Below are 24,917 nucleotides of genomic sequence, written 5' to 3'. Positions count from 1 at the left end.
ATGAATGACACAAGACACCAGTCGCTGTTCTTTGTCAGTCTGCCTGAGTTACAAAAACTCTGTGCCATTAAGGTTACACTGAGTTCTAAATTGGCAGAAAATGAGATTAGGAATACACAGATGAAGATTTGCAGGTAAAGGCAAATAAGGGTTGCCATTCTCAAGAAGCAATTTTATTTTATTTTTTGTTAAAGTATTTCATTAGTAGTAGTAGTTAACTGTAACAAGATCAGTAAAGTTCCTAACAGTTATGACATACTTATTACATAATACATTTTTTTCCTATAGCTGTTCTGGTAAGGTACATGATGATTGTTTAAAAAAAAAAAGGCAACAAAATCCTTTATAGGTTGTAAAGGTGTTCAATTTTAAGTCACTTGTCAAGAGTGGACCACTGAATTAGTAAGGGAATAATAAAAGATTATAAAAGAATAAAATAGAATAAAAAGAATAAAAGTTAGTCCATAGTCCTATGCAAAGTTGGAACTCTTTGAATGTATCACCTAAGATATTACAGTGTTTTACAGAGGTTGAGGTGAGGAATAAAGTGGTAGTTCTCTCCCAAAAAGCACACTCTCATTCCCAACATACTCCAGTTACCATTCCTACTCTTGTTTTGTTTCACATTTACCTTCCCACCTTCTGGGAGAGAGTGAGTGCCAATTCTGAATGTGGATTTTGTTTCTTCTCACAAAGGTCTCCAAACAATTATCAGATAACTGTTTGTGACTGACCAGTCTGGGTGGGACGTGACTCAGTAACTTGAGCTATCTAGCATTTTCTACTGAACTACTGGAAAATGTAGTTAAGCTTTAGGAAAATATAGCTAAAATAAAGGTAACCTAATGCTGAGATGTCAAGCCCAATTTAGAGGAAATTCAGTTCAGAATTAATTTTGAAAAGTTTTATCTTTGTAGGCAATTGTTATTTCTTCATCAAGACATCCTTTCCTCACCTGTCCCTGGAACACTGAATCAAATTTCAGTTGTAATGGCGGTCAGTAATAAAATCTCTGATACTTACAGTATTTCTATCTGTATATTCAAGTTGTTTTATTAGTAGAACTACTATAAGTAAATTGATACAGTTTAAATATAAATTGTTACTGCAAAATACGTAAATTAACACCAATAATGTATGTGGCATATTATTTGAAAGGACAGTGGTAAGTAATGTGTATCATCACTTCATATAGAGAAGTACAGTGAAATGTTCCTTAAGCGTTGAGGAGGAGTGAAATCCTGGCCATACTGAAGACAATGGTAAAACTGTTGACTTCAGTAGGTCCAGGATTTTACCCAAAATATTTGGCGATGCTTTGGGAGTGTCTTTTACATAATAAGGCAATCTCTTAACTTTCACTGTAAACTAAATTACACCATTTTTAATGTTATATACTACTATATATTTTATGTATTTTTAAAATATTGTGCCTGGTGCTTTTAAACTATCATTCACTTCACATATTAATGAGCTAGTTCTTATAAAACAAAGATGCTGTTGGGCCAGGCCTGACGTCTAACACTGAAAAGTGACTTTATTTAAATTATGTATTCACTTTTTAATGTATAAAAAATCTCTTTCTTATCAAGATGAATATACAAAAATCTAATAAAACATATAATTGTTGCTCCTAAACAGCAAAAATTGAAATGGACATTGCTACGTTTGTCACTTAAAAATATTCTTTCCTCCTTCCCCAGTGTCACGATCAAGAGCCTCAGAAATTGTGGTGGGGGGAATATAATGGGACCCTGCATGTCATGAGTTGCACAGAGCTGTATAAAAACCTAGAGCCAGCCCTGTCTGAAGACATTTTCATCCAACTGCATTAATTAAATATTTTATGTTGGTCATTGGTTAGGGACAAAGAAAAATAGCTCTTCCCCGCTGACCTTGAGAATGGAGTTAGCCAGGGAAGAGACCAACAGCAGCCATCCTGGGTCCATTATGGATCTTTTCAGTCACCAGCCCCACTTCAGGACAGTTGAGGTAGTTTCAAAGCAATTTTATTAGAAATTTCTGCCATAGTGGGTCCTAGTCCATGACTAGGGCTTCTAGGCTCTATAATAATACAAAAACCCCACCAATAATTAAGACAGGTAGATATCAAGGACTTGGCTCTGGAAGAATGGTTAGTACAGAATGTGGTAAGGCTGCACCAGTAATTGTTGAATACTCCTTTTAAGTTCAAAAGGTTCAGATAATTCTTTTTTGTTTTTGTTTAGATATCTTTTTACAAAACAGGAAAATGTCAGGCTTATGTAGAGAAACATGGAGCTACAGTAAGTGATTCTTCACACTTTTACACTTATTCATTGTTGCCAGTACTTGTGATCCCAGTAGTAATGATGTTTTTCATAGTGCTTGCAATTTCCATTCCAACAGAAAATCTCCCCCCTACTTAAATTTTGCACAAAATGCGTATGCTGTGTATTATAGGATTGGCTTGCAGTACCAAATAATGCAAAGTATAGAAAACTTTGTGAAGCCTTGTCCATGACCTGTTTTTGTTTTGTTTGCAATGTATATTATGATTCTGTTGTGCTACATTGCCTGTGATACAACGTTTGCATTTGTATGGCTGAGTGTGGACTTTCAGCAACTGCTAAGTAGGAAGCCAGTAGTTATAATCAAAACCAAGTTGTAATCATGCATGTGCATCTTCATTGTGGCCTACCTTTCTTTGTTCCTAGATGTATGACCTTGCATTTGATTGTATAAAAAGACCTTTTGTTCAGATGAGCCCACCTTACCAAGTGATCTATGTCAAATTGTATAACTAATCTGACCCCATCATTATTTACCATTCTACCATTTTTTGTGTCATTTGAAAGTTTTATTAGCAATTATTTTATATTGTCTTCCAGATCACTGATAAAGGTATTGAATAGCATTGGACTGAGAACAGATAGGACCTCACTAGAAACATCCTTTTTGAGAGCTATCAGCTAACCAGTTTTTAATGTGTTTAGTATAGGCTACATTGATTTTTGTCTAGTACTATTTTTTAACAGATTGTCATGTGGGACTGAGTCACATGCTTTACTGATGTCTAGGTATATTATGTCAACACAATTATCTTAATCAACCAAACTTGTGATCTCATCAAAAAACATCCTTGATCTCAGGCTAGACCGGCAGCTGGGTTTGATGTGTGTACATGTTGGGACTCACTGGTTAGAGTTTGGCATGAGATATAAACAGTATCCACTGAAAAGTACTGTATATAACTCATTCAGTCATTCCTTTCCCCCCAACCTTCTGACCCTTCAAAAACCCAGAATGCATTAGAATGCACCTTAATGTTGGTGTCCAGTAAAATGTAAAAGGCCAAATCCCAAGGGGCTCAATTCTGTTGCAGTTCCCAACTATAATAAAGGGTACAGGTGCTCAGCATCTTTCAGGATCTGGCCCCAAATGACAGTATGATTATCTTTTATAAAATCTTGATTTAATTGCTTTAAAATCTACTTATTATATAATTATTTAAATCTTTTTTTCCCCTTGGTTAATATTACTAGATTGAGGCTCCAGTGAGAGTTGGCCCAGCCATCCTTCAACCATGTCTCTGTTACACACTTATAACCAGACTTGCCCCCAGCTGGAATAAGGCTGGTCATCTGTTGGTACAAGGTATCTTACTCAACTGGGTCAGAGTCTGACCCTTTGACTTTCAGTACTTTATTATTTTTAAATTATATTTGCCATGCATATGTTGCCTACTCTTTGATTATTAGTCTTACATTTTGTTTGTTTGTTTGTATTTCTATGATTGTTTCTTTATCCCAGTTCAATTTTTTAATGAATAATATAAAAGGACAAGTAATTCAAATTTTCTGTCTCTCCTTCCCGTGTAATTGATCTAATAACCATTTAAATTGACCATAGCATATTCAGTTAATAATTTCAAAATCAAATTTTGCAGTACAGCAAATAATTTATGAAAATACTGTAAATAGGTTTCAAAATCAGCTGTTCATAATCAACACTTCTGTTTCACAGAAGTTGCACACTTCACTTACATAAGATGACCATGACATGCTTTACGACCATGTCTTTCCACCAAGTTTCATAAGGCTAGATGTTGTTCTTACCACCTAACAATGTTTCCCCTACTAACTGAACAAGGGGAGAAGAGTGCCAAATTATCAAATGTAGAAGACCAGACACCGGTGGATGTGGTTCTAAGGGTATGTCTACACTACGAGAGTAGTTTGATTTTACTTAAAGCGAATTTGTGGAACCGATATTACAAAGTCGAACGTGTGTATCCACACTAAGGACAGTAATTCGACTTTGAAAGTCCACACTAACGGGGCAAGCGTCGACATTGGAAGCGGTGCACTGTGGGTAGCTATCCCACAGTTCCCGCAGTCCCCGCTGCCCATTGGAATTCTGGGTCGAGCCCCCAATGCCTGCTGGGGCAAAAAATGTGTCGAGGGTGGTTTTGGGTAACTGTCGTCATTCAACCCTCACTCCCGCCTCCTCCGTGAAAGCACCGGCGGGCAATCAGTTTGCGCACTTTTCTGGTGATTGACAGCGCGGACGCCACAGCACTGCGAGCATGGATCCCGCTGCAATCATCGCTGCAGTTATGGCCGTTGTCAACACCTCGCACCTTATCATCCACCTTTTTCAGAGGCAGATGCTGAGAAATCGGGCGAGGAGGCTATGGCAGCACGGTGAGGACATTAAGTCTGAGAGGGGCACAGACCTCTCACAAAGCACGGGACCCCGCGCCGTGAACATCATGGTGGCAATGGGTCATGTTGATGCTGTGGAACGGCGATTCTGGGCCCGGGAAACAAGCATGGACTGGTGGGACCGCATAGTGCTGCAGGTCTGGGATGAATCACACTGGCTGCGAAACTTTAGGATGCGTAAGGGAACTTTCCTGGAATTTTGTGAGTTGCTGTCCCCTGCCCTGAAGCGCAAGGACACCCGGATGCGAGCAGCCCTGACTGTCCAGAAGTGAGTGGCCATAGCCCTCTGGAAGCTTGCAATGCCAGACAGCTACCGGTCAGTCGCGAATCACTTTGGAGTGGGCAAATCTATCGTGGGGGTGTTGTGATGCAAGTAGCCAATGCAATCGTTGAGCTACTGCTCTCAAAAGGTAGTGACCCTGGGAAACGTGCAGGTGATCATAGATGGCTTCGCTTCGATGGGATTCCCAAACTGTGGTGGGGCTATAGATGGAACTCACATCCCTATCCTGGGACCGGACCACCAGGCCAGCCAGTACATTAACCGAAAGGGCTACTTTTCAATGATGTTGCAAGCACTGGTGGACCATAGGGGATGTTTTACCAATATCAACGTCGGATGGCCAGGCAAGGTTCATGACACTCGCGTTTTCAGGAACTCTGGTCTGTTTAGACGGCTGCAGGAAGGTATTTACTTTCCGGACCACAAAATAACTGTTGGGGATGTGGAGATGCCTATAGTGATCCTCGGGTACCCAGCCTACCTGCTAATGCCCTGGCTCATGAAGCCCTATACAGGCGCCCTGGACAGTGAAAAAGAACTCTTCAACTACCAGCTGAGCAAGTGCAGAATGGTGGTGGAGTGTGCTTTTGGACGTCTCAAGGGGAGATGGAGAAGCTTACTGACTCGCTCTGATCTCAGCGAAACCAATGTCCCCATTGTTATTGCAGCTTGCTGTGTGCTCCACAATCTCTGTGAGAGCAAGGGGGAGACGTTTATGGCGGGGTGGGAGGTTGAGGCAAATCGCCTGGCTGCTGATTACGCCCAGCCAGACAGCCGGGCGAATAGAAGAGCCCAGCGGGACGCGCTGTGCATTCGGGAAGCTTTGAAAGCTAGGTTCCAGAGTGAGCAGGGTAACCTGTGACTATTAAGTTTGTTTAAACAGAAGCTGAACCTGCCCCCGTTTCTTTACCCAGTTAATATTGACTATCCTCTCCAGTTACCAACCCCCTTCCAACACACCTTTAAAAATAAAATAAATGAAACTTTGTTCATTAACACCGTTTTCTTTATTACGGATTTCGTGGTAAATTGTTGAAACTGGGACGCAGACTGTGATGCGGAGCGGGTGTAGTGATGGAAAGGACGCTTCTAAACTCGAGGAATGACAGGCTCCTGCTCCTAGAGCGGTCCGCAGTGGTGGACAGGTTGTTTCAATGGAGCCTGCCACCCCTCCTTTTCGGGACTCTGTGTGTGGGGGCTATGTGACTTTGTGGCAGGGGAGATCGGTTACAGATCCCCTGCTGCGTGGCTCTGTCATCCAGGCTAAGGACCGCTGCATAAGATCTGTTTTTCGCCCTCCCCCGCCACAAACTCACATAGCCCCCCCACACACAGAACATGAAAACTACCTCCCAGCCTGACCAGGGTGCCTAGTGACTGCAATGTGTGTGTGACCTTCTGCTGAGCCTGTCCCCGTGTCTGTACCCTGGTAAAGGTGACTGCCCTCTCCAATTAGCACTGCTCTACAGCCAAAATGCTTCTGAAATAAATGTAGTCAAACTTTACTAATTCTGGGTCACTGAGAATGAAAATGATTCTTAAAATTGTTGATTGGCTCTAGTTTTCAAGATATGCTATTGGGTCAGTATATACACGACCCTTGACTTGGGAATGGCGGAGGATAAGTGAGTTATAAAGGGAAGGGATCTCAATTTAAACCAGAAATGACTAAAATACATCTTTGACTGGATCTATGAATAAATCTATGACTGGATTTGGACAGTACTTGCTTTTTAGGCAAAACAATGAATGATGCAATCTGAAGCTGGTATTGCATCATATATGATATGAATTGCATAATGTTATTCCTAGAAGTCATGGATGATGCAATCATAGCGAAGCTTACATCTCTCTATTGAACAAAATTGCCCTATATCAGCTCTAGAAATCATACAGTGTCGTGCTCTCTTATTGGTCAGTGTTTGATTTTGCAAAGGGACACATTTCTGTTTAGCCAAAGTGAGCAGAGATGCCTCGTACTTGTGTGAACAGTGCAGATAGCAGAAGTTATGTTTGTGGTGAAGTGACTTTTGCATCACAAAAGCGCAGTATAACCACTATGGTTAAGAAAGCCTATCACCTTTCTTTTGGCTGCAAAATTGGAGATCAGGACAAGAGGTGGGCCCCACACATATGCTGCAACACTTGTGCAACAAATCTTCGCCAGTGGTTGAACAGGAAAAAGAAATCTATGCCTTTTGCAATGCCAATGATTTGGAGAGAGCCAACAGATCATACCAGCAATTGTTACTTCTGCATGGTGCCTCCAGTTGGGAAAGGTGTGTCAAAGAAGAAAAAGTGGACTGTGCATTATCCAAACATTCCATCAGCTATATGCCCAGTACCCCACGGAGAAGGACTGCCGGTTCCTGATGCACCAGAATCATTCTCACTTGAGTCAGACGAGGAAGAGGAAGAGGATGAAACTTCTGGTCCTGAACCATCAATGGCACAGGACCCACATTTTCTCCCATCCTCCTCCTCTGAACCACACCTCATAACACAAGGTGAACTGAATGACCTTGTCAGGGATTTGGAACTACCCAAGAGTAAGGCAGAGCTGTTGGGCTCCAGACTACAGCAGTGGAATCTCCTGGCAGGTGATGTTAGGGTTTCCATATTCCGTGACCGTCAAAAGGATCTTGTCCCATTCTTCTTCATGGAAGGTGATCTTGTAGCCTGCAACAACATCGATGGTGTGATGGCAGCCCTCAACATCGTTCACGATCCAGATGAGTGGAGACTGTTCATTGATTCATCGAAGACGAGTCTTAAAGCTGTTTTACTGCATAATGGCAATGTTTTGCCATCAATTCCAGTTGGTCATGCAGTCCATATGAAGGAAACCTAGGACAACATGAAACAACTTTTGAGGTGCATAAACTATGACCAACATCAGTGGCAGCTTTGTGGCGATTTGAAGATTGTTGCTCTCTTGCTTGGTCTGCAGACTGGATACACAAAGTACTGCTGTTTTCTCTGCAAATGGGATAGTCGTGCAAGAGATTCCCACTACATCAAGAAAGATTGGCCACTCTGCCAGTCATTGGAGCCTGGGAGGAAAAGTGTTCAGCATCCACCACTTGTTGAATCAAGGAAGATTTTGTTACCACCCTTACACATCAAGCTAGGTCTGATGAAGAACTTTGTCAATGGCCCATTGACAAAACACAAGCAACTTTCAAGTACCTCCGTGGAAAAGGTTCCAAGGTTAAGTGAAGCTAAGATAAAGGAAGGTGTCTTTGTTGGTCCTCAGATTCGTGAACTTCTTCGAGATGATGCATTTGACCATGCACTGCGTGGCAAGGAAAAGACATCATGGAAAGCCTTCCAGTTAGTGGCAATAAATTTTCTCGGAAACAACAAGGCACACAACTACAGGTTGTTGGTGGAAAACCTCCTCAAGGCATACAAAAGCCTTGGTTGCAACATGTCACTAAAGATACATTTTTTGCACTCTCATCTAGATTTTTTTCCACCAAACTGCGGAGCAGTGAGCGACGAGCGATTTCACCAGGACATTGCAACAATGGAGAAACGCTATCAGGGCAAATGGGAACCCATCAATGCTTGCAGACTATTGCTGGACAGTGACAAGAGATGCTCCATTTAATGAATACAAGAGACAAGCCAAGAAGCGCCGAGTAGACACTGAATAGGACTAAACTATGTACAGAATAGTTTTTTGCCTTTTGTTTCATAAAAAATTTTATTTATATAACCCTTTTGCTGATTTTTAAAGTGTTATATAAACAGGACAGGTGAAATATCATGTAAAGCAACCATAAACACATGAAAAGACCTAGGTTTACAATTTATGATTAAAACTCTACTATCTACACAATATACATAGACATAAAATGTAAAAACTTAAATATCTTCGAAAGAGTAGCCAGTTGTTTTAATTGTCATATTTGAATTCAGCACATCAAAATACATAATAAATAGCACATTTTATCTCTGAAGCAGACGACTTCTCAAAAATTGTAGACCAGTGTTACCAACCCCCTTGCCCCCCTTCAAACACACTCTCCTCTAAAAGAACATGACGGAAACAGTAATTAACAGAAACGTATTTTTTATTAACAACTACACAGTTAGGGGATGAAACTGGGACGGGGGCTTGGGTGAGGTGCTTTTGGAGTGAAGGAAAGGACTTATCAAATCTTTGGGAATGAGAGTCTTCTGCTACTTGAGCAGTCTGCAGGGGTTGAGTGACTCTTTTCACGGCCCCTGCCGCCCCTCCTTCTTGGGACTTTGGGTGAGGGGGGGATGGGACTTTGTGGCGGGGGAGGGCGGTTAGAGATAGAATGCAGCGGGGCTCTGTCCTCCTGCCTCCGGTCCTGCAGAACATCTACAAGGCGCCGGAGCGTGTCCGTTTGCTCCCTCATTAGTCCAAGCAGCGTTTGAGTCGCCTGCTGGTCTTCCTGCTGCCACCTGTCCTCCCATTCACTGTGTGATCGCTGGTATTGCGACATGTTCTCCCTCCACTGGGTCTGCTGGGCCGCCTCGGTTCGGGAGCAGCCCATAAGTTCTGAGAACATCTCGTCCCGTGTCCTTTTCTTTCGTCGCCTGATCTGCGCCAGCCTCTGGGAGGGGGATGCCGGAGTAGCTCGGGAGACACTCGCAGCTGTGGGATGGGAAAAAGGGAGTGAATTCCTCACAAAGATACAGTTTTGCGAACAATGAATATAGTCTCTCTCTGTGAACAAGACCATGCACAGTACCAATCACATGCGCACTCAGTACAAGGCCGAAAATTCGACCTTCCCATTGAGTGCCTGGGGTCTTGCTGTACAGATCACACAAGCGGGGCCGGACAACGGAATTCGGCTAGCAGGCGGACATGGTAAGCCGTAGACATTTGGCTGCTTAAAGCTTAATTTATAGCAGTGCCCTCCTTTCACATTCCAAGCAATGCTCCTAGCGTTGGCCAGTTCCTGCTGCCAGCAATCCGGCCAGCATGAACTCTGCCCCTGTCCCACCCCCCTCGCGGCTGTCCCCAGGAAAGATGCTGCATGCTGCCCCTGTCCCACCTCCACAGCATGGCTGTAAACCGCCGGTTACAGTTATGTAAAGGAGCAGGCAATCAGTCCCAATACTAACATTCCCCTAATTCAAAGCAGGTCACCATGAGTGATATCATTCTGATGAGGATTTCGGAGACAGAGAAAGACCGCATGCTGCGTGAATGCCAGCAAACACCAGGGCCGTATGCCGCCATGCTTTGCGAGGCAATGATCCCAGAGTACTTGCTGGTAGCCTGGCACGGAAAAGTTTCCTACCATGGAGGACGCAATAAGGCCGCTCTCCCCAGGAACCTGATGCAAAGGCTTTCACAATACCTCCAGGAGATCTTCGTGGAGATGTCCCAGGAGGATTTCTGCTCTATCCCCGTACATATTGACAGAATTTTCCAGTAGCTGCACTGGCAAGTACTAAAAACTAAAGCGCCTAGGGCAAACTAATCATGAAAAACCCATTGTTAAGCTACCATTTCTATTCTGTTCAAAATAAATGTTTAACACACTTACCTACTGATCCTTCCCCTGATTCATGGTCCGGGTTACCGCCTTGGGAGGGTTGGTAGGGGATCTCCGTGAGGGTGATGAAGAGATCCTGGCTGTCGGGGAAATCAGCGTTGAAAGCACTGTCGACTGCCTCGTCCTCCTCATCTCCTTCCTCATCTTCCCTGTCCGCGAACATCTCCGAGGAAGCGGCCATCGACAATACCCCATTATCAGAGTCCACAGACGGTGGGGAAGTGGTGGCGGCCGCACCTAGAATGGAATGCAGTGCCTCGTAGAAACGGCATGTCTGGGGCTGGGATACGGAGCGTCCGTTTGACGCTTTGGTCTTCTGGTACCCTTGTCTCAGCTCCTTGATTTTCACGCGGCACTGCGTTGCATCCCGGCTGTATCCTCTCTCCGTCATGGCTTTTGAGATCTTCTCGTAGATCTTCGCATTCCGTTTTTTCGATTGCAGCTCCGAAAGCACGGACTCATCACCCCACACAGCGATCAGATCCAAGACTTCTCGATCAGTCCATGCTGGGGCCCTCTATTCTGCGATTGCATGGTCACCTCTGCTGGAGAGCTCTGCATCATTGCCAGTACTGCTCAGCTCGCCACGATGTCCAAACAGGAAATGAGATTCAAACTGGCCAGACAGAAAAAGGAATTCAAATTTCCCCGGGGCTTTTCCTGTGTGGCTGGTGGCTGGTCAGAGCATCCGAGCTCAGACTGCTGTCCAGAGCGTCAACAGAGTGGTGCACTGTGGGATAGCTCCCGGAGCTATTAGCGTCGAATCCCATCCACACCTACCCTAATTCGACATGGCCATGTCGAATTTAGCACTACTCCCCTCGTCAGGGAGGAGTACAGAAATCGATTTAAAGAGACCTCTATGTCGAAATAAATAGCTTCGTTGTGTGGACGGGTGCAGGGTTAATTCGAGTTAACGCTGCTAAATTCGACATAACCTCCTAGTGTAGACCAGGCCTAACACAACCACATGCTATTCATCCCTTACAGAAATTGTATGGATTTATTCTACAGTATAAATTGGGATAAAAATGCATTTTTCTGTTTTAGTTCCAGTCTCACTGTTATCAGAATCTTTTATTTTATTTTGAATCATTTTTTCTTCATTGACTATTTTCAAAACAGATTTACATCCTTTTAAAACCAAGTCAGTGTACTCAAGAAAAAGAATTAAAATCAGAGGGCCAGATCCTCAGATGGTGTGAAATTGGTTTACTTTTATTGAACTAAACTTTTAATGTTTGTTCTGGGGTGTATAGTCTATCTACCCAAAGGATGATATTGCTACAATAGTTATTTTATATTTCAAGGTTACACTGTATCTTGTTATGTATAGTTACGCTAATGAAGAAGAGTGTTCAGACAGCTCTTTCCTCCTTCCACCAAGTGCCCTTCATGTGACCTCGGCAGAACGTTTCCACAAGCTTTCCATGGCCAAGGGACATGGCTAGCTGGTTGGTATGAGGGAGAGTGGAGACAAAGTACACACTAGCCCTTCTTCAACCAGTATGAAAAGCACTATCCAGCACCTTTACCCGCAACTCCCCTGGGTACTTTCTGAGACATTCTACCCATCTGTTGTCAGTGGCCCCTCCTCACTGGAATCAAGGCCACTATTTGGTTCTTAATTTCATAGTATCACTTAGACCAGGGGTCGGCAACCTCTGGCACGCTGCTCGCCAGGGTAAGCACCCTGGTGGGCCGGGCCAGTTTGTTTACCTGCCGCGTCCGCAAGTTCGGCCGATCGCGGCTCCCACTGGCCACGGTTTGCCGCTCCAGGCCAATGGGGGCAGCGGGAAGCCGCGGCCAGCACATCCCTCGGCCCGCGCCGCTTCCGCAGCCCCCATTGGCCTGGAGCGGCGAACCACTGCCAGTGGGAGCCGCGATCAGCCAAACCTGCGGACGCGGCAGGTAAACAAACTGGCCCGGCCCGCCAGGGTGCTTACCCTGGCGAGCCGCATGCCAGAGGTTGCCGACCCCTGACTTAGACTAAAACTTTTTCTTGTGAAACATACATGGTAGCTCTGGGGTTGCTTCTAATCTATCAGCTGGTTTGGGTGGATGGAAGAAGACAAAGCAATGTTTCTATCCAGCTCTCCTTTTGAGCCTGAGGAATTTGTCCCAGACATTTAAGAAAAACAAGAAGATGTGAGGAATGTGGCTTTTTAGGCTGCAACTTTAGTAACTTAATTCATCTGGGAATTACCAGCAATAACTCATACAGTGCAGGTTATCATTCATTTCTCACTCATTTCCACCTGTTTGTGGAGGGCTGCCAACAGCCCCCACCCCTCCAACCTTGATTGCAACCATTGCTGGGACCCCACCGCCTTTCCCTCATGTGAGGGTTAAGGGGCTGGGGAAAGGGAGTTGTCTCTTCACTGTAACAGACATTAGGAGCACCAGCCCTGTTGCCCAGCTTCTTTAGGGGGTGCCTTCCCCTAAGTCCACTTCCAACTCCAGTTAATCAGAGAACCAGACTCCCTATGGAATAATTACCTGCACTGGACAGTGCTACCAACCACATTGCAACAACTTTAACCTTACTTCCTGGCTGACCCAATCAGGTCCTGAAGGTGTGTGGAAGGTGAAAAATCCCACACTATTCCAGCCAATCTGATAAGGGAAAAATTCCTTCCCAGTCCTGAAAAAGGCAACTAGCACAGTGCCCACAACAGACTACACTTGTCCAGTGGGTGGGAACTGCCGATCCATGAGAGAGGGTTCTGTCTGGCAGGACAGAGCATATATACCTTTTCCCAGCCCTGCAGGAGGCCAGTGGCTTACTTTAACCCCTCTGGCCAGCCCTAGATTAGGTAATGCTTCCCTCTCCCTACCCACCTCAGTTTGAAGGAGAGGAGCAACCTTACAGGAGCCACATCCTTTTCTTCCCACTTATCCAGACAAAGTGCCCCTCCCCCCCCCCCCCACACACACACACGGTGGTGGAAGTTGCATTATTAACTGTTACCTAATGAAAAACAATTGTGTACAAATTCCTTACTGAGAGATAAAAATCATGTATATAGGTGTTGTGCTTTCATGCATATTTCTGAGATAAAAGTCTTAAAGTATACTAGGTTTATGCATACATTTTATAAAAATAATACATACTTATTTTATTTATTAAGGAAGCAATTTTTTGTCTCAAATGGGAAGGCAAAATGCTGTTGGTAAGTACAATATTGTGTTAATATTGTAAATATATTAGACATTAGTAAGACTGTACTAAAGCTTCCATGGTCTTAGTATATCAACTCAATATCTTTTCATTTTGCAATCTACAAATAACTTCAATCATATGATACCTGCTGGCAGATTCTTCTTTAAATTATATGGACAGTTTTCAAATTAATTGAATCTCTGTAAAAGAGAGAGAGAGGAGTATTTTTATACTATTAATCTTAACCTATGACCATAGATTGAAATATATGGTTGAAAGAACCTGGTTATAACCGTTCATTTTAGGCAAATGTAGTTCAGACTGCACAAGTAGTATGGAGGTTTGATGAACATGAGTAAAGTAAAATGAGTAACTATGATTAACTGCCTTAAATTTATAGTTCTCAAAACATCAGGCCACAGTGGGGTTGTTCCTTAGTATGTTATGAATAAATAGAAATAAAATAAATATATTTTTCTATATATAACTCAAATATAAATTTTAAGAACTAAATTTTAAAATATTTGCACCTGGAAATATTTTCAGGAGCAGGTAATTGCCTGTGCAAATTGGTATTTGTGCATTCAAGTGACCATTTGGACACACAACTGTGAGCTTTGTGCAATTATGTATGTTCACATACATTTTACAAGTGAAATTTAGTCACTGATATTAGGAATTAGCCAGACAATGCTTATTTTGATTTTTAAAAATTGAATATAATTCTTTATACATGAAGAGGAATTCTTCTTTTTTGGTACTGCTACACAGCATAATGGTGGGAGGGTTGTTTTTGGGTTTTTTTGTTTTTTTAAATAAGCATCTTGGCTTTACCTTTTCATTTAATAGACAATTATATAGATATACAGAGTGGTTTTGGTTTTGATTTTATTTCAGTCATGGACCTCAATGTATCAGAGACCCAACTTTGCATCAGTGTAGAGGCTTGCACAATTCGACTACCGCCACCCAAGGTACAGAACTGTTCTAATTTCTATGGCTAATTTTGTTCATCCTACTTGCACTTTTTTATTGGCTGTATTTTATCTGGGATGCTTTATTTGAAAAGGACATGGGGGATCAAGATGTTTACTCCCAATTGCCATTGGACATGCACTATGTTAGTTGTTTATCCTCATCTTGTACTAAATATATATGCCATATATTATTGGCTATGGCTGTACTCATAGGAGTCTGACAGTCATTCCAATCAGAATGTCAGAGCTGTGAGATTTCCCTACAGTTACTGTTTGAAGAGAATTTCATAGAAAATAATAACAGAGCATGGGAAAAGGGAAGTGCATGCTGGTAGAACTATTTCCCCAAGGATAGTAGATTTTTCACATGAAACATTTTGGGGACATTTGGGACTGCTGCGCAAAGATGTTACAGAACAGTCCTCCTCTGGAGGAGGAGATGAATTAGTAGCAATAGAGGCAGATGAAGCCATTGAGATTTAAGCATTGTATCATCCACAAACACCAAAAACCCTGTTTGACACCAGGGTTTCTGACCCCTTTCTTGTAGTCTCCACAGAATAGAAGGACATCTACACACAGTGCATGATGATTACAATGGATGGACCTCTTTATGCCACTAGGTCGCCTTATACCATAATATTCCCCAGGAGATAATCCTTCTTTCACTTTCATCCTATAATAACTTACAGTAACATCTTATGTTCAAAACTACCTATCAACTTTTAGCCATCAGAGCTATCAAAGAATTTCTGTCTGCACAGCACTTCTTTGAAACCTGCTCCATTTTCTTTGTGATACCCCAAAAAAGGTGGGAGCAGTTTGGGTCATGCTGGACGTGAGCATGGTTAGCAAATATATCAGGAAACCATACTTCAGTATTAAGTAATTAACATCAGCTCTGATAGCCGCCATGTCACCTTAACTGATCTGGTACGAGTACTAAATTTCGGATTACTTTGCTTACAAAAGCAAGCATCTTCAATCCATTTCTATCCTTGAGAATATCTTTGGCTCTCGGAGAAAGAAATTCCACTTTTCCCCCTCGCTAGACAACATACTAATCAAAGACAACTTTAGGGTATTCTTGAAAATGACACAGGCAGTGATGATGGAAATTAACATGATGTAGTTTCATTATCAATAATCAGTATAATCCCATTGTGGTCCATAATTTGCTAGAGTCTGAAGATAGAAAAGCCCTTTCTATTGCTGTGTCTGTCACTGGATGGATGCAAACCATGACAAACAACAGAGTCAGAAAAGAATGTTTCTCCAGGTCTAAGAATGTCTATGGCTTTAGCTCCAGCTTGTCTTCTCTCAGAATATCTGGGCATCTCTCTTGATTTTTCCAAGAGGCAAAGGCATATAGCTTCTTGGTAGCCTTGCTGGGATCTTTTGCTACCCTGGTTATTATGGTGCAATACTGTCACTAAGTTGTCCAACATTAAAATATGTTAGTTTCTGAGTAGAATTTAAAAGTACTGCAGGAATAGTAAGGATGTTCTTAATCGGAGGACATTTATGTTGTGCTTCAAGTCCTTCTGGATCCAGTATCCTTGCATGTTAAAGTACCTCCAATATGACCTATCAGCTTTTAAGTCATTTACATCTTTAGCCAGATCCTGAAAGTATAGGTTTTTAAAGTTTGAAACAGACTCTGCCATGTGATAATGTGAATATAATTCTAAAATTAGCAGTTTGCAGTGACTGATAAATGAATATTCATGTATAAGTTTCAGTAGTACATTTGAATGCACGTTAGATGTTTTGCGTGTTCCTTTTTCACTTTGTATAAATGAAGCAATATTTGAAAATAACAAAACACTTTTTTCTATTTGAAGCTGGAAGACTTTGACATTTCAGCAAACATCTTAGAAATATTTGACAACAAAAATACAGTCATTCAGAGACACTCCATTTTAAGTAACTGGTGCTACGTCTTGCCAAGGTAAAATTCTATTTAATTTCCAACAAAAACAAACAGTTTACCAATTAACTGTGTTTTCAACTATGCTGTGGGTTGTATCTAGCATTCTGTCTTTGCTTTACCCCTGTACAGCATGAAAATGGGTCAGATCATAAGTATTAGTCATATAATTCCACCAGAGTCTCCTTTTCATTCATACAAAGACTTTCAGATGCACTGGAAGAATCTGGTAGGAAAGAACATGATTTTTTTCCCTTTTGTCTCTTTTTTGAATGTTTTTGTATTAATCACGTTGTTTATAATAACATTCCATTTATATGTGTATTTTATTTTTAGTATGGGTATATCCTTCCAGAGGATCATGGAGAGACAAAAATATATTGCAGTGTTTACTTCAAACTGATAGGGGAACGACTCTTTACATATCCTTTATATATATTTTCTTTTGTGTTGGACCGCCTTCTCTTTTACCATGCTAGCCAAGATCCAAACTCTAATCCAAATAGAGGGCCAAATTCACTGCAGTTGTAATTCCATTGAAGTGAATGAGGCTATGCCATCAGAAAATATGGTCCAAAATATTTAATTCAGTCCTTCTGTGTTATTAATGAATAGTGTCAAATCTGGTCTTCCCTATTTTGCTGGAGATGTTTCTTAAAGGACCCTGAGATATTAATTGGAACTCTTGTAGGGGCTGGGATGCCAAATCTTAGAGAGAATAATTTTTCTTCAGCCTGTTTGTTCAGGCATATGGGTTAAATAGGCTTTAACAACAAAAACAAAAAAAGCCCATCGAATAAAAATTACGTTTTAGTAAATCTTAATCTGAATAAAATTACTTCACCACACAGGCTCTGATTCTGCTAACATTTACTCTCATGCTTAAAGTTCAGCACATTTTAAGTGTTTTCACAATTGAAGCCTAAGTCTGGTTTCACCCCCATAATATCTGTGAAGTTACTTGTTCCTCACAAATCAAGAGTCTTCCAGGAAAAACAGGCTAGACAATCTATGACTTTATAATCTTAAAAACAAGCAGAAACCCCCCCTTTTTATAAAAATAAATCTTTTCAGGCCTCCTTGATATAGAAACAAGAAATGGCACTAACAGAATATTTTTCTTAGCAGGTCACCCTTTACCAGGGGCATTATTAATTAGTTTAGGCCTCATTTTTCCTTTGCTTTTCAATTTATGCAATCCAGTGAGGAATATCCTCCATAGTCTAGCTTTACTTTTTTTAATCAACCCCTGTGTCATTGAAATACTGAAAAAATACTTGTTTCAGACATTTTATGTTGCTGCTGAAATGACTGCCAGTAGAGGGTGTTCACATTAATTAGGGAATTCTGATTTCAGTACCATGCTCACAAAGAAAGAAGTCAGACTAAAAACCAAGATTCATATTGAGTTGTGCTTTGAATGAGAAAATAATTAAAATATCCAGAGAAGGCAATGAAGAAAACCAGGAGGATATTACAAATAAAGCACTAGTTTCTATCACTTTTACTCATGTTGAATAAATACCTTATTCTGCAAGAAATCCCATTGATTTCAACGGGAGTGCTCAAGCAATAAAGTACTTCTCAATGGGAATGAAAATGGCTTAATTTAGCCTAATAAGAGTAACACTTTTAAATCTCTAAAACCATTAAAACTACTAAAATTTTGGTCCCTTTAAAAATAGGGAAGCTGCTTTTTTTTTATTTTAAATTCTTTTGAAGAAATTTTAGTGTGTATTTAAGCTTTTACTCAAGAAAAGGATAAACAGTTTCATTATAAAAAATGCTAAAAGCCATCTTACATAGCCCTTAACACGTATTCAGGTACCCTTTAAGTTGCATAAGAAGCCAACCAGTCCAATATTTTACTAGAATAGATTTAGAAGGTGTGTTAAACTCTTTTGTTTCTGACCTAAAGTCTAAACTTCCTCATCTATGTGGATTTCCAGTAAAAATGACAAGTAAAGCACTGTATGCCACAAAGGAACTCAAACCTCCCATGCACGTAAGAAGTTTTATGTTTATATTAATATTTATATTGACGGGCACAGTGTTAATGATAATACGTGCTCTTTCCCATGTGAATTTTCAGAACACTACAAGAGTATAAAAGTATTTCTCTCCATGAATCATTGTTAATACTTGTTTTTTTCTAGTTAAATGGGTAGCCTGACATATTACTGTTCACATCATAACTGTATAACAAAATATGGAAGTGATATGTAGCCAAATTAACAGTTCAGTTGGAATCTAAGGTTTCCTTTTCCTGAATTTTTTTTATCTTAACTCTGCCACCATAATATCACAATAATATTTTTCCTTGTTTTGAAAAAAAAATTAGAGAAAATAAGTGGTCTGGACTTATTATCACAAGCATTTAAATGGTTCTGGTCAGGCTGAAGTTCACACTTCAGAGGTGAAGAGGATGGGAAGGAGCAGAATTTACAACCCTTTTAGAGTAATAGGCTATATGAAATATGAATTTCAGCCTTTGCCAAGCAGTAGCACACGCTGATTATGTTGTCAGTGAAAGAAGAAAAACTTCATTTTTAAAAAACAAAGTAGAATTTGAAGAGCGCAGTAGAAATTGCAGAGTTTTGAAAATGTTAAGATCTGGTGTTAAGATCTCCTGTTTCTCTCTTTCCAGCAGCTGCAGCCCCTAATGGAGAAAGTTGGGATGGCTCCTCATTTCCCACAGTTTTCACAGGCATCCAGGCATTTCTTTGCTATGAAAAGTCTAGATGTCTGTAGAAGTAACTAGAGACAAGGACAGTCAGCCAGCTGTGTGGAACACTAGAAATTGCTTTGCATTCCACAGTTTTAGAAGTACTGCTCTAAGATAATGACTAAGGATTAGGTCTTCCCCTTTTGAGAAATGTGGCAATCCAAAAAGTGCCTCATCAACCAAATGTAGCTCATAATGAGCAGAGAATGGGGAGACTGGATCCAGTGAGTTTCGTCCCTCATCCCTCAAAACCACACAATCAGAGTTCTGTGAGGTTTCAGGTGGTTTGTCAGCCTGGTGTGAGACAGAGGGCATAGCCATAGTATTACCATCTGTGATAACTGTGCAATTAAGGAGAATGTCCTAATGGAAGATAATTGTAATCAGATCAAAACTTATTTTGAATGATAGCAGCCACTACTCATTTAAAGAAGGTTGATTGAATATATCTGCTGATTAGGGAGTCAAAGGCATCTAGGTTTCCTGTGGCACAATAGGAGCACTGAGGAGCAGCATAGAGGAGTTTGCTCTGCATGCACATGCCATAATATCCTGAAGGGTGGAACTGGATCTCTCCCTATGGGCTGTAGACCCTTTTCCTCAAAGAGGATATTGTAGCAGAAACTCAGTGTGGCAAGTCGCACAGAATTTTCAGAGTAGTTCTTCCATTTCAGTGGATTTTTTCCATGAGAGGGAATAAAATGATCTGATATACTGCATATGAAAGGGGCACATTACTGAAATGGTTTCTCCACTTATATTTGTAACAGAAAAATTCCCCTTGTGTCTTTTATTGTTGCTATGTGATGTTAAAAGGTTGCTGGATTCCATTTCAGTGGTGGGTGAAGTGATCTCCGTATATAGCTTGTGGCATGCTTTTTTATTCTTGCTTGAAAGGATATATATTGTGCAACATATTTGCCATCTTGACAATCAGATATTTGCATACATATTACTTTTCATTTATCAAGCTGAAAAAATCTTTCCTTAAATGTCTTAATAGCAAGCATACAATGTTCTTAATTCTAGGTTGTTTTTAAAAAACAGAATTGTAAAATAACCAACACAAAAATGTGTACAGTGTATGTTGTATACAGACTAAGTTGTTATAGCATTGTAAACTAACTCTCTTTATTCAGTTGAATCAGTTTGGCAACAGCTGTGTGTTTCAGGGAGTAAATGCCAACCCTGCAAATCTGACTGGCAAACCGATATGCAAGGTCTCTCTGACTCAAGCACCTCCAACGAGAGAGACTTTGCAGCAGAGGTCTTCACAAAGCAGTTCAAGAATTAGCCACAGGATGGAGCTTTTGATCAGTCAGCCAAAACAATGTATTTTCTCAAATCTCATTCCATGTCCAGAGGATGCTGTTGCTGAGGCCATGAAGAAAACAGTGCATAGTCGACAGCAGCAGCAGACTCCAGGATCATCAGGGGTACCAGTTCACTCAACTGAATCCTTAAGAATGTCTAAGAATTCATCTGTGGATTCTCAAAGGAACAATGCCACTAGAATTATACCTATTTTCAAAGGAAAGTTGTTGCAAATGGATGTAAAGGCCACAAGAGCCAATGAAGGAAAGAAAAAAGTGAGTGTTTTACAGCATTCTCCAAAAGTAGTTAGAGATGTCACCATGTCTAAATTAACTGTATGCAACCCCAGTGTAAATCAGGTATACAAACCTGTCCAAATTGTGTCATTCAAAAATCCTACTAATGGCACTGTTGCTCAGAGAATGACTGGGAAAGCAAGTGTAAAAAGTGGTAGACCTATATGTGACCAGAAAAAAGAAACTGGTAAGCAGCTGACAAATTCTGCTTTTTCTAGTAGCCCAACTTCAGGTAGGAATTCAAGTAGAGTCAAACCTGAGACGCTAAATTCTTCTTCATTATCTGCTAGTGACAAATCAATGCTTCAGATATCAAATGCCAATCTAGGTTTGAAAAAACCTGCACTACTCAGTTCTACTACAAAAAAGGCAGGAAAGTTATCAAATCAAAACACCACAAGAATACCTGGGGGAAGTCACAGTTCAAAGAAGGTACATATACAGATTTCTGAGTCAGACAAAGAAATTGCGAACACCAGCATATCACAGCATCAAACAAAGAGCCCAGCTGAAGGAGCAGGGTTAAATATTCTCAGATTGGTTTTAAACAGTACAGTGCACAGAGCCAAAAGAGAAGAACATCAAAAAACATTAATACCATCAAAGGAGTATATCACCAAGACAACCAATCACCATTCACAAGTCAACTATGAGCAGGTACAGTAAATAATAGGTTTCACCTATACTAGCTCTCACCAACTGTGTGTGTGTGTGTGTGCGCGCGCGCTGAGGTAATTAGACTATTCATTGCATTTGATGCTGTATCTTAGTTCTGCCAGGTAGATTGTGTGTTTCTAATATTTGCTGTAATTTGTATTAAAATCTTTAACCATTGCCTCCTTTTACAATAAAAGACTATGATTTGTTTTATCATCTGAGCTGTATGCTCTTGTAATTGTGACTTTCTGAAAGGAAGTGTAATTCCTTTAAATTTCATTCCAGATTTTTATTTAATGGGACTAGCAAAATTTATAAGCAATAATATGCTTCCATTTTTTGTGTGTCAGTCTGTCTTCACACTAAGTTGTGTACTACAACCTGCTAATGGATGGTATATCAGACCAGCTCAAGTATATGATCGTATCACCTAGTAGCTGTAGACTACAGAATATGTAAGCCCAGTGCTTTTACACAAGCTTGAAACTTTACCAGGTTCAGTTATTACAACACATTCATTAAAAACCTTTGCATGTATAATAGCTGTTTAGATTACAAGTTAGTAAAAATTAGGGCTGTCCATTAATCGCAGTTAACTCATGTGATTAACTCAAAAATTAATCGCGATTAAAAAAATGAATCGTGATCAATTGCAGTTTTAATTGCGCTGTTAAACAATACCAATTGAAATATATTAAATATTTTTGGATGTCTTTCTACATTTTCTAAGATATTGATTTCAATTACAACACAGAATACAAAGTGTACATTCCCCCCCTTATATTATTATTTTGATTACAAATATTTGCACTGTAAAAATGATAAAAGAAATAGTATTTTTCAATTCACCTCATACAAGTACTGTAGTGCAATCTCTCTATCGTGAAAATGCAACTTACAAATGTAATTTTTTGTTACATAACTGCATTCAAAAACAAAACAACGTAAAACTTCAGAGTCTACAAGTCCACTCAGTCCTACTTCTTGTTCAGCCAATCGCTAAGACAAACAAGTTTATTTACATTTACAGGAGATAATGCTGTCCACTTCTTATTTACGTCACCTAAAAGTGAGAACAGGCATTTGCATGGCACTTTTGCAGCTGGCATTGCAAGGTATTTACATGCCAGATATGCTAAACATTCGTATGCCTCTTCATCCTTCCGCCACTATTCCAGAGGACGTGCTTCCATGCTAACTACACTCGTTAAAAAAATAATGCATTAATTAAATATAGGACTGAACTCCTTTGGGGAGAATTGTATGTTTCCTGCTGTTTTACCCGCATTCTGCTATATATTTCATGTTATAGCAATCTCAGATGATGACCCAGCATATGTTGTTCATTTTAAGAACACTTTCACTGCAGATTTGACAAAATGCAAAGAAGGTACCAATGTGAAATTTCTTAAAGATAGCTACAACACTTGACCCAAGGTTTAAGAATCTGAAATGCCTTCCAAAATCTGAGGGCAACGAAGTGTGGCGCATGCTTTCAGAAGTCTTAAAAGCCCAACACTCTGACATGGAAACTACAGATCCTGAACCACTAAAAAGGAAAATCAACCTTCTACTAGTGGCATCTGACTCATAATGAAAATGAACATGCATCGGTCCACACTGCTTTGGATCGTTATCTAGCAGAACCCGTCATCAGCGTGGACATATGTCCTCTGGAATGGTGGGTGAAGCATGAAGTTGTAGAAAACATCCAAAAATATTTAAACAAATGGGACATATGAATGTTTAGCACATCTGACATGTAAATATCTTGCGACGCTGGCTATAACAGTGCCACACAAACGCCCATTCTCATTTTCAGATGACATTGTAAACAAGAAGTGGACAGCATTATCTCCCGCAAATGTAAACCAACTTGTTTGTCTGAGCCATGGCTGTACAAGAAGTAGGACTGAGTGGACTTTTTAGGCTCTAAAGATTTACATTGTTTTATTTTTGAATGCAGTTTTTGGTACATAATACTACATTTGTAAGTTCAACTTTCATGATGAAGAGATTGCACTACAGTACTTGTATTAGATTAATTTAAAAATACTATTTCTTTTACTTTCACTGTAAAAGCATTTGTAATCAAAAATAAATATTAAGTGAGCAGTGTACACTTTGTATTCTGTGTTGTAATTGAAATCAAAATATTTGAAAATTGTAGAAAACATCCAAAAATATTTAAACAAATGGTTTTCTATTGTTTAACAGTGCAATTAATCACGATTAATTTTTTTAATCACTTGACCACCCTAGTATAAATGCAACTTGTTAACAGCATTTGAACTTCTTGTTGAATGGCACAGTAAAAATAATTTAAATGGAGTATGATATTTCCTCTTGAGTTTTAATGAAACAAGAAGTGGTAAACTGAGTTCAGGGCAATAGTGATGAATTTAGCACCAAGTTTTTTCAGACTTTCAAGAACATAAATTGTGCTTTGAATCTCCTAATTTTGCTTTTAATTTGTGTCTACAAAGGCTTTTAACTTTAAGAAAATTATCCAGACATTTTTGTTGCACTTTCTTTACAAGATATAGAACCTTTTATTGCTGCTATTTAAGAATGCTCTTCACCAAAAGAAAATGAAAAGATGTTTTATCCTAAAAACTCCAGGGAGTTGGGCACAGGGTGTGAAGTGGTATTTTCTTTCCCATTTTCTTAATCTAAAAATATGAATTTGGTAGACTAATTATTTTTCAGCCTGACTTTATTATTGTTGGGGTTTGTTTGTTATGTGGGTGGGGGGCGTTGATGAAGGGGGTTGAGCAGAGAGGGGCTCTTGCATATATTCTGTGAACACAGTTCAATACCAAAGTCTCTAGAAATATGAAGCACTAGGCTATTAATGCCTCACAGACACAGGTTAGCTGCTAGAGTGAGAATGTACATCAGTAAGAAAGGGTATATATTGATAGTGGTCTGTTCTTTGGACAGTGAGTGATAGATTTATCTGCATAATTCACATTGGTGTTAGTGTTGTTAGAAGTGACAGGTCAGGGTGGATTGTAATGGTGAGATTCAGTGGCCAAAAAAATCATGATAACCATTACAATAGTACTGGAGTTTTAGCTAATGAGGATATATCAACTTTTGTATTTTAAGATGTTGGCAGTGAATGATCCCTTGCATTGTGAAGCAGTGATCTCAAAACAGATTTACTCAAAGATGGAGACCCATTTGAAAACAACTTCAAAGAAAAGTGGTGGCAAAAGAAGGCAGGTAAAAAACTCATGAACATCCAGACACTAAGTGATGAAAAAGACAATATGTACTTTTTGATTTTAGAATGTTGACCAGTTAAAGCAAAACAAGGA

General features: G+C 40.2%; 1 protein-coding gene across 1 annotated transcript in view; it reads left to right on the top strand.

The window, feature by feature from the left end:
- The window catches only part of CUNH18orf63 (chromosome unknown C18orf63 homolog), a 29,820-nt gene continuing 4,903 nt past the window's right edge, over positions 1 to 24,917 (top strand). Inside the window, exons 1-12 of the mRNA XM_026647328.1 lie at positions 1 to 134; positions 918 to 996; positions 2,229 to 2,285; positions 3,525 to 3,636; positions 13,664 to 13,705; positions 14,593 to 14,669; positions 16,517 to 16,623; positions 16,735 to 16,831; positions 16,939 to 17,051; positions 18,439 to 18,607; positions 20,500 to 21,594; positions 24,706 to 24,818. Coding sequence (XP_026503113.1) covers positions 1 to 134; positions 918 to 996; positions 2,229 to 2,285; positions 3,525 to 3,636; positions 13,664 to 13,705; positions 14,593 to 14,669; positions 16,517 to 16,623; positions 16,735 to 16,831; positions 16,939 to 17,051; positions 18,439 to 18,607; positions 20,500 to 21,594; positions 24,706 to 24,818 — 2,195 coding nt within the window. The remainder of the gene's footprint in view (positions 135 to 917; positions 997 to 2,228; positions 2,286 to 3,524; positions 3,637 to 13,663; positions 13,706 to 14,592; positions 14,670 to 16,516; positions 16,624 to 16,734; positions 16,832 to 16,938; positions 17,052 to 18,438; positions 18,608 to 20,499; positions 21,595 to 24,705; positions 24,819 to 24,917) is intronic.

This window comes from Terrapene carolina, unplaced genomic scaffold (assembly GCF_002925995.2).
Source record: "Terrapene carolina triunguis isolate 2854851 unplaced genomic scaffold, T_m_triunguis-2.0 Scaffold58, whole genome shotgun sequence".
Classification (NCBI taxonomy): Eukaryota; Metazoa; Chordata; order Testudines; family Emydidae; genus Terrapene; species Terrapene triunguis.
This window is presented reverse-complemented; position numbering and strand designations above follow the sequence as displayed.